Source organism: Cuculus canorus, chromosome 3 (genome assembly GCF_017976375.1).
Source record: "Cuculus canorus isolate bCucCan1 chromosome 3, bCucCan1.pri, whole genome shotgun sequence".
In the NCBI taxonomy this organism is placed as follows: Eukaryota; Metazoa; Chordata; class Aves; order Cuculiformes; family Cuculidae; genus Cuculus; species Cuculus canorus.
Window position 1 is genome coordinate 120103052 of NC_071403.1, and position 17627 is coordinate 120120678.

The 17627-nt window shown below is 45.0% G+C and overlaps 2 protein-coding genes across 7 annotated transcripts; one reads left to right on the plus strand and one right to left on the minus strand.

The window, feature by feature from the left end:
* Positions 1 to 864: 864 nt before the first annotated feature.
* On the minus strand, positions 865 to 15812 carry LOC104057122 (meprin A subunit alpha). 6 transcript variants are annotated; one of them, XM_054063481.1, is made up of 13 exons: positions 15678 to 15812; positions 14871 to 14944; positions 12742 to 12968; positions 12576 to 12629; positions 10844 to 10884; positions 10682 to 10757; positions 9722 to 9839; positions 7714 to 7889; positions 7302 to 7523; positions 6287 to 6433; positions 3395 to 3610; positions 2340 to 2813; positions 1176 to 2186 (listed from the first exon to the last, which is right to left on the minus strand). In XM_054063481.1, exons 2-13 carry the CDS (start codon positions 14900 to 14902, stop codon positions 1951 to 1953), a joined length of 2019 nt encoding a protein of 672 aa, XP_053919456.1. In that variant the 5' UTR covers positions 14903 to 14944; positions 15678 to 15812; the 3' UTR covers positions 1176 to 1950. The 6 variants fall into 6 exon arrangements, with proteins under 6 accessions (XP_053919459.1, XP_053919456.1, XP_053919460.1 ...); XM_054063485.1 differs by lacking the exon at positions 15678 to 15812 and having other exon boundaries at positions 12742 to 12766; positions 12864 to 12968; positions 14871 to 15036; XM_054063484.1 differs by lacking the exons at positions 14871 to 14944; positions 15678 to 15812 and adding an exon at positions 865 to 944 and having other exon boundaries at positions 2013 to 2186; positions 12742 to 13309.
* Positions 15135 to 17596, plus strand: LOC128851816 (taste receptor type 2 member 9-like). The gene has a single exon (XM_054063501.1). It carries the CDS (start codon positions 15741 to 15743, stop codon positions 16689 to 16691), a length of 951 nt encoding a protein of 316 aa, XP_053919476.1. The 5' UTR covers positions 15135 to 15740; the 3' UTR covers positions 16692 to 17596.
* The last annotated feature ends 31 nt before the right edge of the window (positions 17597 to 17627 follow it).

Sequence of the window (17627 nt, forward strand, 5' to 3'; positions counted from 1 at the left end):
GCACCACCGCACCTCCATTCGTTCCCTGCAGTTGCTCAGTGCAGCGGTCCTTTATCGTGACAGCCCCCATTGCTGTCACGAAAAGACCACAAGAAATCCTTCTTATTCCCCATATCCCATGCAACACCACCCCTCAAAAGCCTGCATACCACCAGACTCTGCAGGCAAAACCATCACATTGCAGATGTTCTGACACTAAAGAATGCAGCCAGCAGGCCATGCTGAACATACTTTCTTCCCTCTCCATGAAACCCCCATGAGCATGGTGCCCAACACAGCACCACCCCAAGCACCAGCCTCATCCAGCCAGCACTGGTTATAAACCACCACCATCACAGTGCAGAACCCATTTGCTAAAGTTTCCTCTGGAGAGAGGCAATGGTGTGCTCTGCCCTGGGGAAGATGTTCCTCAAACTCAGGACACTCCACCAGCTGCCCCAAGCCCAGAAGCAGGCTTTGGTTTATCAGCATGGGAACAGGCACTCTGTCCCACTTGCACTCCCTCGCTGTCCCATGTGTGTCTCCACTAATTCATCTCTCACTAATTCATCAGCCTGGCCAACTGCAGGTGGAGCTGATGTTTGACATGGCTTGGAAAATGCAAAGGGCAAAAGGCAAAGCTGGGGTTTGGAAGCCTTTCCATCAGCAAAGATACACAAGAAGATAAAACACAGGAAAAAAAAAAAAACAGAAAAAAGTCTGGATAGAACTAAGAGAAGCACTTCACTGCTAGGGCCAAAAAGAATTTGTAAGGACTCTCCAGGTTCATTCCCTTACAGGGGACCTTAGTTCAAATTCTTCAAATACAGAAATGACACAACACAGTTGGTTTAGTGAAGAAATATATTTTATCTTTCACAGCTGAGTGTTTATACTTGTAGTGAAGAGGCTGAGGGCACTTCAAAGATGAACTGGGACCTCAGATTTAATCAAAGGGCTGAGATCTGTAAGAAAAGACAATTGAAGTAATTCATTTCATGCACAGACTATACAGTACCGTTCTATCTATCAGAAGTTTCTCCATTCTCTGCTGGAATGAAAACAAGAACTTTGCATTACTTTTTTCACAAAGAGCAAAGGAGAATCCTCCTGCCAGGAGAGTTCACAGCCTCGTGTTCGCAGCCCTTAGTCTTGCAGAATAAATCTGAATTATCACAGCATACTCTCGACTGTACTGTCTGAAGTGCTCTGAGCCTTGTACTTGGGTCAGGTCTGGTTTAATCATTATTTACTTCCCAGGCACTGACATTTCCAAAGGGAACTCACTTCGGAAGGATTAATCTCACCCACAGCTACTTATCAGTGATGGATTCCTTTGCAGCCAGTGGAGATCAGCACATCAGAAGATCAGTTCATCACAAGTATAACACAGAGGGAATGACTCCCCAGAAGTACTCGTTGCTCTCAAGTGACTCACAAAGGAGTCTAAGAAGTTCATTTTTTGGACACCTAACATGAGGTGCTATGAACACAGCCATCTGACCTGAGGCTACCACAGAGGATGGGAATGTGCAGACCCTTTAGTCTGCTCAGAGGGATACCTGCCTGCCAGGCTGCCCTCTGCACCAGACAGATCTTTTCTTCCTTCTTCCCTTTCCCTGACACCTTTGGCAGAGCAGCTGCACACAATCCTGACAAAAACTGCAACCTCAGGAGAGAAGCTTTGGATCAAACCCACCTTCTGTCAGTTTTCAGGGTTTGAGAAGGACCCCTTTATTCTCAAAACAGAGTTTTCTTAAGCCAGAAATGATACCGGCTCAGTAGCAAACAGGAAGACCGCTACATAGACTGATCTTCAAGATGTGGAGGTATAACCTGTCCTGAAACAGTGATTTTCAGGGATCAAAGGATCAAAGTCATCCAGAGGGCATTCAAAAACCAGGCAACTGAAATCACCGGGCATTTAAAATCCTTGTTCCTGAAACAGGTGACTCTCTACATGTTTGCGAGTCAAACAGAAGAGTATATACCTGTTCCGTTCCAGGAGGGATTCTGATAACTTAATACTTTACCTTCAAAATCAGCAAAGATGAAAAGACTGTCATTTTTAAGGAATTTTTTCCAGTGCAGGTCCTTGTGTGTCAGGAAGTTATTCCAGCCAACACCTGGGCTCATATAACAGTTACAGAAAGAAGAAAAAATCCCAGTGACAGATGGTTTGTCCCACTGCAGGGTGTCATTTCTGCCTGTTGTAGAAAAACACAAAAGGAATTTAAACTGATCTCCAGTCAGCCCAGTAGTGTCAATACGCAGAGAAAATCTTGCCCGGTCTCTTGATTTTCAACACTTTTCCCCACCCTGAGCATTGCTCTTTTTCTCCATGGTGCGCTCAGACTCACCAGACACGAGCTGGTCAGGGTCTGTAGTAAAGCTAAGGCTGAGGGACATCCTGTGGGTTACATCAGGGTCTTGATCCAACACCGACAAGACAATTTGTCTGTGTCCAGCCGGCCATTCAAGAAGGCTATCGTCTGGACTGCTGCAGAGGTGGAAAGTAATCCCCATGTAATTTGTGTAGGGGGAGGAATTCCTTCCGTGAGGATACAGCTGTAAAGCAAAGGCATAGCCTTCCGAGCTGTAAAATACAGGGCTTTGGATATAATGGCCTTTTGAAGTGCTGTTAAAAAGGGTTGTGAAGTTTCTGATGTGCCAGACATTGGTGGGGCAGTTTGTCTCTGTCAGGCTGGTGTCATCAATGGCAATCCCCCCGGCGGAAGTGGCTGGATCTCCTCTGATGCCCTGAAACCCATACCGGAATTTGCTCTGAACACTGAAGGGAAGGCTGGCCAATTTCCAGTGGTGTTCTCCATCAGCTGAAAGGGGAAATAAATAGACATGAGAAAGGAAAGTCGAGGACAATGTTAAATCAAGTGGTGTCTTCCTTAAATGTCTCATGACCTGGTTGGTCGGTGGTTGGCTGATGCCCTGCACCCCAGCTAATCCAAGAACAGTCTTAAGGAAACTGCCGCTGACCCAAATTCTGCTCTCATGGGCACTAACTCTGGAGCTACTCAACTAGAGGAAATGCAGATTTTATGAACTGGAGAGGGGCAGATTTAGACTAGACATTAGCATGAATTTCTTCACCATAAGAGTGGTGAGATGCTGGCCCAGGTCACCCAGGGAAGCTGTGGCTGCCCCATCCCTGGAGATGTTCAAGGCCAGGTTGGATGGGGATTGGAGCAGCCTGATCCAGTGTCCCTGCCCATGGCAGACGAATAGAACTAGATGATCTTTAAGGTCCCTTCCAACACTAACTATCCTATGATTCCTTGATTCTATAAGATTAGATTTACACTGAACATCTCAGTGAACCTTCGTGTGATAAAACTCATTTGTGCTGTCTCAAATCAAAGTTTCATCACTTTAGATGTGAAACTACATTAACACCCACCTGTAATTGTGTGAAGCTTTTGCAGCCGTCTAACATTTCCAGTTCCATCATCTTTCTTAACCCAGACAACAAGCTTATCCTGTAGACTTCCGGTTAGCCTGTAGAAAAACTGAAGGCATTTTTCCTTCCTCCTTGGATAAAGGATGCGAGATTCCAGAAAAGCTGACTGACCATCATGTCCAGTTTTTGTATCTAAGTGCATGAAATATCCCCTGTCTGGGAAGTACAAAACACAGTGGTGTGATAGAAGTTTTCGATCCATTCAGTAATGAAATGCCAGTGCTAAATAAGCTTTAGTGCGGTTTCCACTTGCCTGAGCTCCAAAGTTGCTTATAAAGTCAAAATATATATTTTGATAGAAATTAATTCTCTCTACATTTCAATTCAATGTTAAAACAAAAAAAGGCATTGAAATATGGTTTGCAAGTTAGTGTTTAGGTGATAAAATAAGGTACACACTTGGTTCTGTTCTTTATAAATGAAGTATGACCTGTGCATGTGCCAATCCTGTCAACATGTGCAACTGTAAGTGGATGAACTTGGGCAGGGATTGTTTTGCAGACAAACTAGGGAATTATTGGAAGGGTTCTGTTGAGTCAAAGCCTCTGGTCTTCTGCTTTGCCTTGAAACAGTGCCTGTAAGCCTTGTATCAATAGATCAGACTTCCCTGCAAAAGCAGCTGAAGACTTTTTTGCCTCAGCTATAGGTAAAGAATTTATTAACTTCCAGTCCAATTTCTTTACTTCAACTCATGTCCTCTGGTGCTGATGTGTTCGAAAGAACCATTTTTTTTTTCTTTAATGGTTAGCTTGCAATTCTGTCTGAAGGCTGGAATGATTCCTCCTGGGAGTCTTTGATCTTCCTGGTTACAAAGGCTGATTGCTCCCACCCTCATTCTCCTCATCAACCTGGTCAGTACATTCCAGTTCTAAAAGAAGACTGGACAAGTGCTTAAGCTTCACCCAACAGCCTCAATACAACTGTTCTCTCTATAAAATCGGTGACCGGACAGCAAGGACAGTTTCAAGCTACATCACGTTGGGCGGTTCCAAACACCCTGTAGCTGCGTCTGAAGGGCTGCAGTCTTCCATCTGTCTGGGAGCCAACGGATGCAAAAAGCAGAGATGGTGGAGAGAACGACAGCTATGAATTGCCACCAGATGCCACCCTGAGCTTCACTGCTGCTTCCAGCCACGTGCCTGTGCTTGGATGTGCTCCCAGAAGCACTGCTGGCCTCCTGCAATAAGTTCCTCTACAAATACCCGATAAAGCTGCTGATTTTCCAATAACTCCTAACCCATTTGCTCTCAGGAAACTTCTGAAAGCTGACTACTTATGTTTTAAGCTTGCCTTGTTCCCCATCTTTGAAGCTGAGCAGTGAATTATCCGTCACTAGCCACGAGAGGCAGGAAGCTGCTATCAGCTCCCCAGCCACATGCTCTGTCACACATCCAGTGCCTCTACAGTGTCAGCAAACCGCACACCCTGCAAACCACAAGCAAATAGCCTGACAAACACAGCCCAAGAGACTCATTCCACTACAAACAAAGCATTGTCATCAGCGGGACCCGAACAACCACCCTGTTCATTTTGCTCTTCACTCAAAGGTCCTTCCAAGCTCTCGCTGGTCTTTGCACCGTGCCGTTTGCTGGGTGTACATCTGTCCTCTCGCTCCCCACATGGGATGAGAACAGGAGCATCCCCTCCCCTGCCCGCTACGTGCCTGCTCGCCTCCTCACCACCTGCAAATCTGGGACCAGCGCAGGGTCTCCAAACTGTAACCAAACACATCATTAGGCAGAAAACATGGCCTGTTCCTCCCAAAAGGCACCTCTTGCACTCTCCTCCCTGGGAACAAGTTCCACAAAAATAGCTTTCTTTTCTATTCAGTATTTTTTCCCTCCTCTGCATGGTGAGACACTGCTGAGATGAACCACCACTGGTGTTTTGAGAAGAGGTGACTGGCCATGACCTCTTGTACACAGACCCGCTGCATTTCTTCTGGCTTTCAGTAGAAACTTCTGCTAAGGCTTTTTGGATCATTTACATCTTGCTCCTCTGCAGTATTTAGTTTTCTCCTCGCTGCCTTTGAAACCAACAGACCCTGCTCAGCTCCTGTGTCCTAGCAGCAATCGATATAGTGCAAACTCAGTACGGTCGTGTATGTCCAATCGATGTTCAAATTGGTGCACCAAACCAATCCCTCCATCAAACAGAGCCCAAGCAACGGTCTCCTTAGAAGAAGCAAAATCACTGTGGGTTTGCTTCTCAGACAGTCCTTCAGCCCCTCTATGTGGTTTGCCTCAAACTTTGAATTAGCAACAGCTCCACCCTCCCGACAGAGCTCTGCACCACCCAGCACCCCCTCCCTTGAAGAAATCTACAGGTGGTTTCTCCCTGCTCCGTGACACAGGGCTGAAGCACAGTTTCCTATTCTGATGATCCTGGGCTGCTTTCAATGTCAGAATTTGTCTGCAAACAAGATTCATGTATTCTGATTACTTGCTTGTGCATGGTATGATACTCCCATGGAGATGCTTCAGTTGAATTCCTGTACAATGGGAAAGTGTCAGTTCTGGTAATCTGGTGGCTTTACCTTCATCTCACTGGAGCTACCACCGATTTACCACTGGAGCTAAGTCTCAAACTGACATTTCTTCATGGGATATTAAAATGTAGGGAGGAGATTTAAAGAAGTGTTAAACATTTCAAGTTAAAATTATTAGCATCTCTATCTGAAAACTCAGGAGTTTGGTTTAGCGTCAGGTATACCGCGATTAACACTAATAGTAGGGTATTTCTAATGACATATTTATCTCACTCTCTCTTCATTTTCGCATCTCAGAAAAGCATGGGTGAAGTCTAATGACCATCTAAAACTACTTTTGTTACCTGCACAGTTTCCCACTAAAGTATGGTCTTCATCTCCTGGTTTGCTCAAAGTGTGGTCCCAATCAGCACCATCTTGTCCACTCTGCACCATCCCACAGATATTGATAGATTCAAAGGAGCACTGGTCCAAGAAGGTGAGGCTTGAAGCTAACAGGAATAAAGTAATAGATTTTACCATGTGTATTAATATCAAAGAAGGTTCTCACCGTTAAACCCATTCCAGAGCGTGTATGTGCAGCACTTCACACCAGGAAATATGTTCTTAATACAGCTGAAGACTACACAGACTTTCACATCCACGTCTCTTTTATCACACATAAAGGATGTTTCTTTGCCTTTTTCCCATTCTCGGATGAATATTTCCTTGCAGGTTGACCTCTACATACTAGTTTTCCCTTTCAGACATCCATTCCTTTCTCTAAGTCTGCCTGGGATAGGCTCTGTGCCCCATTTCTCTCTTCAGGGTGTGAATCAGAAGTAGTTCTGCTAGGTCAGGGAATACACTCAGGGGTGTGTTAACACAGCCCATCAGTACTGTACAGCGCGTTGAGTAGTACTGACTTTCAGAGCTTTGTCAGTGGAGCTGGAAAGCACAATCATCCCCATTCGTGCTCCTGACCCTGACTGTCTTATCAAACATCACATAGTCAGAAAAAGGAGGTTGAAATACTCTGATTTTGGAGAAGCCAGTTTCAGACTACAGTTACCTGAAGATTTTATCATCATCAGCTGCATGTTGATCATCATCCATGAAGGAAGCAGGTTCTATGACAGGTAATCTTAGGGGAAAGTCTGTGTTAATGAAAGGTGTTAGACCCTTGATTCACTTCAATAGTGTTCTATAAAGAAAAGGGCATCTGGCCATCACAGAGCTTGGTGCTGCAAAAGAACTATAGTTTCAACATTGCAAGAGGACCCCAAGAGTGACGTGTTCCCACTCCTCTAATGTGACTCCATCCACATTATCATGAAGTTTGACTAAGGATTTCCAAATACATATGTGGGAAGGACTTACTGCAGTTGTACATGCGATTCAGCCTCAGTAAGTCAATCCTGCTGAAATCCAGCCTCTGCCCAATGACCTCATTAAATTCAGGAATTTTCGTTGTAATGGAAGGAACGTTGCTATTGATGTTGAAAGAATATGGCCCGTAGTGCATGACTGACTCGTAATCATATGGGGTATTGAGGTCATCAAGGAAACTGTCATCGTATTTGTCAAAGGCATAGGCAAAACCTAGACAAAAACATACACCAGTGATGAGGCAAGACCAGAAACAAAACTTAGCACTCAACAACGTTTCACCTATGACTAAAGTATGGACAAGTTGCCAAAATGTAGGCAGCCAGCCTCAACCAGAGACATCCTAAAGAAAAGGAATGTTCATCTACAGATGATTGTCAGTCATTTCAGACCTGCATCATACCTTCAATAATTTCATCCCACCATATCTGGACATAGTCATCACGATCTGTCCTGGATTGCTCATGGTAAAATCCCAGGGCATGCAGGATCTCATGTTCCACTATGGCTTTATAGTCACACCTCGCTCCTATAGACACCGTCTGGCCTTTCTGAAGATCTCCCACATAAGACCAGCACCTGCAAGGCAAAGACTCAGACAACACACCCACCTTGCATAACATCTTCTGTGATTTTTATCTGCACATTAACTCAACCTCAAGATCAAGGTAAAAGTAAAAAAATCATAGTTTTTAGAATTTCCCACCTGATTTTTCCAGTCTTGCCCACACTCTAGATTTAAAATGTCAGACTAGAGAACAACATATGCCTTCAGCCTCCAGCCACAGCCTGGCAATGAGTCCCTGTTCCAGATGTGGTTGGCCACCTTGGTTCCTCTTGCCCTTCCTGGAGGGCAGTGCGTGCCCATTCTTCAGCTGGCTGCAGTTCTTGTGAAGGAGGTGGTGGTGGCAAATGCTGTTGCTCTTCAAGTCAGGGTGGCCCCAGCCCAACCAGTACAGGAAGGGGAGTAGCAGAAGACGAGCAGCATAGCAAAGTACAGCAGGTGCCTTATAACCTTGTACGATGTTGTCTACTCTTTCTGTGCAGATTGACCTAAGTTTCTAAAGAAGTGGCCCAATTTCAAAGATGCTGAGCAGCCTCCGGTGAACTCAGATTTCATTGGCTTCCCTGGTTGGGCTCTTAAATACAGATTTAAATCCTAACTTTTCATGTACATTCAAAAATATTTCATCACTGTGTGTTTAAAGAAAAATAGAGAAGTTGCCTCAAAATGCAGTGCACCCATCTCCACACACCTAAAGGTAGATCTACACTGGATTCCTAGACACAGACACTAACTGGTGTCATCAGCTTCCTGATGGTCCTTCCCAGCAAACAGTGACCTCCCCAGCCTTTAGACATCTAAAGTGTTGGCATCTACTGCTGTGTTAGTTTTCCTGGCAAAGTTACAGTCCCTGGACAGTAACAGGCATTTGGGATGTGAGTCACCAGACCTATTTTAGACTTCTATTTTAGGTGAGATAGTTCATGGCCAGCAAGAGTCACCGTCTCCTCACTGACTGCAAAGACAACCTGCGGTGACCTGCACAGCCGGAGGCTGTTGGCTTCAACATTCGGTCAGCTAAACCCAACCCAGGATCTGAAAGCATGGAAGATGTTACATGTTAACGCCAGCACACCAGTGACACACCCTGCCCCTAACCAACACCAGGAGAAGTTATTTGCATGTTTTCCCCAAACAAGTTGAGGTCCTGGAGCGTGTCCAGAGAAGAGCAATGAAGCCGGCAAAGGGGCTGGAGAACAAGTCTTATGATGAGCGCCTGTGGGACGTGGGATTTTTTAGCCTGGAGAAAAGGAGACTGAGGGGAGACCTCATCACTGTCTACAACTGCCTGAAAGGAGGTTGTGGTGAGGTGGGTGTTGGTCTCTTCTCCCTAGTAGCCGGTGACTGGACAAGGGCAATGGCCTCAAGATGTGCCAGGGGAGATTTAGTTGGATATTATGAGGAATTTATTTACTAAAGGTGTTCTCAGGCCCTGTCAGAGGCTGCCCAGGGAGGTGGTGGAGTCCCCATCCCTGGAGGGGTTTAAAAGACAATAAACGAGGTGCTTAGAGATCTGGTTTAGTAGTGGATAGGTACAGTTGAGTGTGGTGATCTTAAAGGTCTTTTCCAGCCAAGCGATTCTATGATTCTATAGTAAGTGCCAAGAATTCATTTCAGTAGCTAGCATGCAAATGGAAATTATTAAAATATAGTTTTCTTATACTAAGAGAACAACAAATGCAGATAACACCTTTGGGCAGTCTGTCTGCATTGGATTTAGCTCCTGTCTAATACAAATAAGCTCTGACAGAATGTCCTTTGTACAAGTAAGAATGAAAATTCATGAGTTGGAAAAACTATCATATCAAGCAAAGTAGCACAAAGCACATCGTTAACAAAAAATTACCCGTCCAGCTTCTCAAATTTCAGGTAAGTCTGTTCCCCTTCATAGGGCTTGAAATCAACACAGGACTTCAGCCTGAACATGTCAAACGCCTGCAGGATAACGCCTTTGGCATTCAGATCTGAAACACACAGCCAGGAGAGTAACAGCACATGTTCTCATTGGGTAATATTAGAAATATCTACATTTTCAGCTAGAAAGTAGGAGCAAGCATGCATTAAAAACATAAACATCTATAAAAATGATCTGCCTGGTGAAAGGGCAGGAGGCTCTGGCACAGTTCCCTGGCTGGGCCAAATTGGGCCAAGTCCATAGCAAGAGATGATATCTTTTATTAGATAAATTGGTAGTGCTGAAACAAACAACCAGGCTTTTGGACATTACTCAGGTTTTGCTGTGTAATTTTATTGTCTGTTATCACATAATTTCCAGTGTTGCAATCTTGGAGCTCAGGACACAGCAGAGATTCATAGGATTTTACCTCTGATTTGCTAATTGTTTTTACTCCTAAATTGTTTAGAATTTAAAACAGACCCCACAATGAGATGAGAACAAGAAGGGAGAATGCTCTGAACTTTTTTTACTTATAAAATATCTGCATTTCCTTTCTTGCTGCCCTGGGCTGTGGCTGGTAAGAGGAGATAAGGTGCAAAGTGTGCAGAAGATCAACAAGCATGTTCTTGAGATGAGGGTTTCCTGACTTTTTTATCTGGAGATCTCAGCCAAATACACTGGCTTTGGTTAAACTGGCTGCTCACCAGCACCTGCTGGTCACGGGGGCTTTATGCTGAAGGGAATGGGTGCCGGGAAGAGCTGCTTCCCTCTCTCTGGCCAGCACTACCCCCACCACTGATGCACCATAACTCGACAGCAAATGAAGCAAAAGCAGCCAGCGACCTGGACAAAACCAGAGGATATCTAAAACAGGTAACACAACGTTATTAGAATAAAAAATCTTATTACCCAGGCTGTCAGCTAGGATATAGGGGATGGGAAACTTCCATCTGTAGGAGCTGTTTCTCAGAGCATTCCTCTCCAGCTGTTAATGAGATTAAGATGCTTGTGTTACCATTTTAAGCCTAATCTACCCTCTTGCTGATGGTACTTTAGATCAGCAGCACATACCGGTAGGATAATATCACCTTCAAACAGCTTCCTTCCTGTCTCTGAAATGAGAGAAACAATTATTTAGGCCACAGTAACACAACAGGAACTACAATGTGTGTATTTTCAAAGACCACACAATCGATGAGGCTGCCTCATCAACCAACCCATCTCTAAACAGCAACTGCCCAGAAGAGAGCAAACAAATGACCATTGCCACACTATAAAATGCCACTCCTCCACCTACAGCTAAGGAGGATCTGGGATTGGATTCAGATTTCCGTAACAATTTCATAACAACAGCCCAGAGGAGTTTTTATTCTTTCTCCCAGGCTTGCATCCTGAAACAGCTACGGACTTCTGAACATTAAAGCTGATATATAGATGGAATGGTTTTGTTCATAAGTTAGACATCTCATAGCCTAACTAATCGGCTAACCTAGGCTGATGATCTGGCATTCCCTATGTGATCAAAGGAGAAAGACAAGAATTCAGGAGAGGGAAGGTGTTCAGACCAAACTGAGTTCAAACTGAAGCAATTAAATCAATGCTCTGTGTGTCTCATATCCCGTTACAGCTGTGTGTCCACCCAGTTGTCTATACGTAGGTGTTTGGTGTCATTTGAGATGCACAAGGGTGTCCAAAATATCCCCTTGGGCTGGTAGATACAAAGTTTGGGAGACCCCTTCCCTTCTAGAGTGTGGCTGGTGGGGGATGAATTTGAACTGGCAAGAGATACCTGCATTTTAAGAAGCAGATCCACATCTTCTGCTCTTTAAAAACACAGCAGCTGAGATTCTAATCTTATAGCCTTACTTTTCTAAGGTGCCAGATTGCCCACGCAGAGCTGAGCCCAAACCCCACCCCCTGTACAGTCCTGGTAGTGTAACATTTTCATCTAATACCCTCATATAAGCACTGTCCCAACACAGGCAGTTCAACTCCACACATTTTGTTACAGAAATAACTTCTCCTCAGAAACATGTGAGAGAAGGAAATAAAAAAAAACCAAATCCCAAACCTACTCCATATTTTCTGTGCTATCAGAAAAAACAGAGGAAGCTTAGACCAGAACACAATGCAGGTAACAGGCAACGTCAGGAAATGAAAACTCTCTCAAGGCCATGTTCTGAAACCCTGGGGCAGGGATGGAGGTACTTAAGCTTCATGCCTTGCTCTTAGGTCATGTGAAAGCAGCCAATTCACTTAAGAGAAATGCACCTCCACGAAGCAGAGGTTGAATTAGAGCCACTGCCAATGTTTCTCCAGGAGCTCTGCTGCAGAAGAGTGCAGTGAGGAGGGATCAGGTTTAGCCCAGTGGTTGCCGAGCCCTCCCCGAGGGCAGTTGCATGTGTTTCCGAACTGAAAGATTAACATCTTGGGCTTCCTACAATATTATCCTTGTGGAAATTCCCCGTGCTTTCCAGTTTCCCTTTACAACACCAATCTTTACAGACATTTCTGTTCTCTGCCCTGTGCCCTACTCTTGCCTTTCCATCTTCTCTGACTGCTGCCAAACTCCAAAGATGAGGTCTTTTCCTTTCTCTCCAGAAGCAGTTGGGGTCCACTCCGCACGTTTTCAATTGTCCTGCAACACTCACGGTATCCGTGATACATTAGGGACTTCTTTCACACGTGAGGGATCTTACGGTCTCCTCTGGTGCCATCACATCTGCCAGCCTCGTTCTTGACAAAGTCTAGCTCAGAGCTCTGTAATCATTCAAAACTCTGCTCATTTACTGTCCTGACTTACCTGCATTTATTTCTGGAATGTCCTTTCTAAGCTGCCCTCCGTCAACATCATCAACTATCAAAATAAATAAATACACATAAGTTAGTGACTAAATGACGTGAGTTGATACAATTTCCCACTCGATGAGCGATAGGCTTCCACTAACATAAAAATATTGCGTCCTTACCTCTGTCTTCAACAGAGTTTTGAATCTGAAACAGAGAAAGCACAGTTTCAAAAATCACAGACAAATGAAGTGAAATCTCACCCTGATTCCAAGCCAGAAAATGGAACAACAGGTGGAAATACCATAAATGCAGAGGAGCAGGTAAGCAGTGCCGTGATGCAGCATATCCTCCAGGAATCCATTTCAGAAGATCCACTGGTACTGCCTGCCCGTGCAGATACAATGTCCTGTAGGTGAACCACCCATACGAGAGCTGATAAGCATAAGCCATCAAAAAGTTGGACTTTAGAAGGAAGAGCAGATTTTAATCTTATTAGATACAGCCCTAAGGCAACCCTGCAAGCAATCTGCCTCCCCATTTTATAACTCTTCTTGGCATATTAACCCTTGTGGAGTTCAGGGTCTACCGAACTATTTAATAGGTCTGTGATCTCTTCAGAGAGAATCTCACTCTTCTCTTCAGCCTTGTGAACCCTCCTGGCACCATCCTGACATGAGGCCACCAAAGCTGCTGAGTATGGAGGTAAAAACCTCTTCAAAAGAAGAGGCCTATGGTCTGCCATCTGAATAAATCACTTTAAGAGAAGGTTTGCTCCATGGGTTTTTTTGTATTCCCAGAAATATCTCGGTAGGTGCAAACCAATTTTTGTTTCACCTGATTCTATGGGTAAAGCATCTTCTCTAATTTACAAACAGCATTATTTTTCTAATCAATAGAACGACAGCTGTCAGCTTCCAGCAAATCGTGTTGGTTCAGGTTTCCTTGGCAGATCTCAAAGACTTTGTGTCTCAGAGTACGAGTACAATGAGGGGTCCTGGCTTGGTTCTGCTCATGTACCTATGAAGCCATGTGCTCCCAGTGTTTTGCATGGGAATCCCACTCACGTCTTTCCCTGTGAACTGAAGTCATGTGGGCCAGGGTGAAGCAGGGCAGGAGGAAGACCCCTTGGTGAGAAGGTACGGGGGTAAGGCTGAGATTTGCCTCCAATGTTTGCAGAGTTTCTCCTCCTGGCAGCCCCATGAAGGGGTTTTGAGCACTCCTGCAGCTCTTTCTCCCACAACTCCCTGCACGTCCTCTTCCTGTCTTCACACCACTGATGCTACCTTTGCCTTCCCTTTGCTCCCTTGTGCAGTGTCACTCTGCAGCTCCATCCTTCAGGAGAAGGACTGTCCCAACCTGACTGCAGAGTGGGGAAACGGGAGACATTGAGCAGGAAGATCCCTGCCCATGTTTTGCAGCCTCCCAGCAGTCTTTCTTCCCCAGGAGAATGGGGACTTACAAGAAGAGGAATTGCCAAATCAGCCTCCTGGAGCCCAGCTTGCAGGGGAAGAAAACCCACTAATGACAAGCTGGCAAAAGCCATCCCTGAGTCCTGGACTCAAGGGCATGTGAAAATAAAATGGAAAGGGTTTGCCTCCTTGCCTCCCCGTCTGTAAAAATTCCATCATCTTTAGGAATAAAAACAATGGCAAATGAGATGCAAAGAAGTAGGTGATTTACTAAATGCTGCTCCTACCAATATTCCATTGCAGGGCAGTGGTGTTGTACCCAGAACCTGTAAGGCTGCTCTTCACACATGTGTCTGTCCTTCCCCCACACACAAGACAATTCTGATCATTGTCATGGTTTGAAAACTTCATTCCCAACTTTTTGGAGGTCTAAAGAACCTGGAGATCATCTGGTTTCACATTAAGTCTTGCATTTTTAGCCTCAGAGAATCATAGAATCATGGAATCATAGAATCATAGAATAGTTTGGGTTGGAAGAGACTTTAAAGGTCACCTATTCCAAGCCCCCTGGGATGGGCAGGGACACGTCCCACTAAATCAGACCACACAAGACCCCATCCAACCTGGCCTTGAAGAAATGTTTTCCTTAGACATTTCTCTCTTCAGCTGCCAGACAATTACCATCTGTAATGCAATGACTCTCTCAAACGTCATCTCAGTCAAGCACGACAGGTTTTAAGTAATCCATAATGCTTTGAGTGACTGTATCCAATCCTAGCTATGACATCGATGTTATCTAGGCAATATGGAAAACAAAGGGTGGTGAAGATCTCACTAGAGCTTTTATTTAAAGCCACCAGACTATCTGAAAAGGTTTTATGGGAACATGTGATAGGTACCATAGTTTGTTGTGGAGATGAACTCTGGGCATTTTGTTGAAATGTTTCAACTTGTTAACGCTGTAGCGAGGCGCCTAGCAAAAAATAAAAACAAAGAGGAGCATGAGATAACACTACACAAAGAGAAGTACTTGCATTTATAATCCTCAGAAAGCAAGTGCATCATTCTGAAGACAGAAAATTATGGTTGCTTATTTCTTGTGGAAACAAGGTTATTTGTTGTGCTCTAAATTTTTCCTACTTACTCAACAGGATCAGCCCAGATTTAACTGGCAGCTCTGGTCACAATGCACGAGGTCCAATGTGCCCAGTGTGGCCTTTCACTTGCCACTCCGACATTACCACTGGGAATACTAACACGGATGTCAGGGCCCTCCAAGGACAGAAATGAGCTCCAGATTCCAACCCCTTGGTTGGCTTTGCAGTTCCTGCCCGGCAGAGACAGAGGACCGTGGCTGCCCTGACCCTGCTCTGCTGAGCTCCCCGCTCTGCACCACCATCCTGGGCAATGGTGATGGGACAGGAGAAGCCAGAGCAGGAATGCTGGCAGCGACCAGACAGAGGGCACTCAACAAATCACAGCACAGCCACTGCAGAAAAACACCTGCTTTGGTTGTGGCTCCCGGCACAGCTCTTCCCATTCAAATCTCCAAGGCTGACACTAATACCAGGGAAGAGAATACGCGGCACATTTGCATTCCTGCACCTGCCCCACTCGCAGCAGGAGCAGCGCCAACAGCCCCTCCACCACCGCCCCTATAAAGCTCCCGTTTCCATACGTGCCATTCAGGAACAGCAGCTGCCAACCTGCACCAAGCCCTGGGGCAAGAGCTGACTTTTCCGGCACAGCACCGCTCCCCATCTTGGAGGATGGAAGCCTCTAACCCTCAGGTTAAATCCAATGTCACTTCACACAACGCCATGGCTGTGGTCATCATCTCTCTTCAGGCATTTGCTGGCCTGTGGATAAACGCTTTCATTGTTTCTGTGCTTTGCGTTGCTTTGGTGAAAAAGAAAACCTTTAACTCTAATGAGAAGATCTTGCTGTTTCTGGGATGCTCCAGGTTTTGGTATTTTTGTGTTCTATTTATGGGCACATTTGTTTTAACAATTTATCCCTGGATCTACTACATTCACCCCATACCACAGCTCGACAATGCTATTCAAAGCTTTTTCACTTTTTCCAACTTATGGGCTTCTTCCTCTCTTTCAGTCTTTTATTGTATAAAAATTGCAAACTTCCAACACAGCTTCTTCACCTTCCTGAAAGCCAAAATTGACAGGATCGTGCCATGGCTGTTGATGGCCTCAGCGCTTTTATCTCTGATCATCTCCATCTTTGCCTACAAGTTCACTGATGAAATGCACTGCAACAACACCAACGCCACCAGCGTAGAGAATTACCGGGGACTCAGTGTCAAATTGGATAGACATTTTTTACGCATTTTTTTCATCTCCGGCTTTGGATTTGCCACGGCATTCCTGGTAGTCCTCTTCTCTGCCCTTCTCCTCCTCTTTTCTCTCTGGAGACACAAACGCAGAATGCAGGCAAACTCAGTGAGAAATGTCAGCATGGACGCCCATATCAAAGCCATGAAGTCTGTTCTGTCCTTCCTCTTCCTGTACACCATTAACTTCATATGTTTGACCTTGTCATTAGTTTATGGCATGAAGCAGAACCATGAAATATTACTAATTATAGTGTTTCTGAACAATTTTCCAGCTGTTCATTCCCTTCTTCTGATTTTCAGCAATCCCAAACTGGAAAGGACACTGTTAAGGATTCTGCTCTGGGTGAAGTGCAAGGTTTGTGGGAGGTAGGAACTGTAAGAACAACTGGGGGCCGCTAAAAATGTGTACATTTTATTATACAAAACTCGTAAATTAATACCTAACGCAAGTCTCTTGTCAGTAGAGATAATAGAGGTGATCTACGTTCAGTGACTAAGATAAGAAAACTTCATTAAAGTCTTCTTATTATCAGTTGTAGAAATCAGTATGGTCATGTGATTAAGAGAATTCTTAGAGTTAAGTTGTTGTCAATAATGAACTAATTCAGATCTGGTTCATGAGCTCAATGCAAAAGAGGAATAGTGATTCTCCAGAACTTCTGAACCTGCTTTGGTGTTTGCTGATCAAAACCACTTTGCTAAACAACATGGCTGTACCTCTTTTAGTTCACGTTTCTTTCTGTTGTGGTCATGTGCTCTGCAACATCAGTCACTGTATCCCCACCTTGCTCTGCTTCATCATTCCGGTGGGAATCTGTCACTCATTCACCGGAGGTGGTCACTGAATTATGAACAGCAACACGGAAATGGCCTCGGGTGGACAACTCGGGGTGAGACCCCACTCCCCACCCGGCCTTACGTGTCCTCCCTCTGCCCCACTTCACTGAAAAACAACTGTGTGCAACTGCCAACTCAGCCCAGGAGTGATTTTGGTACTTCCTCTGGGAAAAGATGGTCAAGAAAGAGCAAAGTTACTGCCGGGCAACAAGAAGGGATGAAAACTGTGAGAAACAGTCCTGCAACAAAGAGAATCAGAGAAGGCAGAGGAGGAGATGATCCAGATGGTGGTACAGGAAAACAATTGTAGCCAATGGAGAAGACCTTGGTTGAGCAGATATCCTCACTGCAGCCTGTAGAGAACCCCACGCCAGAGCAGGAAGACAGGACCTGAAGGACGAGACGCCACACCAGAGCAGGCTTCCCCTGATGGATTGTTTCCCACGGGAAGGATCCCACACTGGTACAG

Bases quoted from the DNA above. Each gene is read 5' to 3' on its own strand.
- LOC104057122 (XM_054063480.1), bottom strand. From the start codon at position 13,012: ATGGCTTATGCTTATCAGCTCTCGTATGGGTGGTTCACCTACAGGACA. The intron at 10,758-10,843 runs GTATGTGCTGCT...TCTCATTAACAG, and splicing joins AAGGTGATATTATCCTACCG to CTGGAGAGGAATGCTCTGAG. The intron at 7,890-9,721 runs GTAATTTTTTGT...TTTGCCTTGCAG, and splicing joins AAATTTGAGAAGCTGGACGG to GTGCTGGTCTTATGTGGGAG.
- LOC128851816 (XM_054063501.1), top strand. From the start codon at position 15,741: ATGGAAGCCTCTAACCCTCAGGTTAAATCCAATGTCACTTCACACAAC.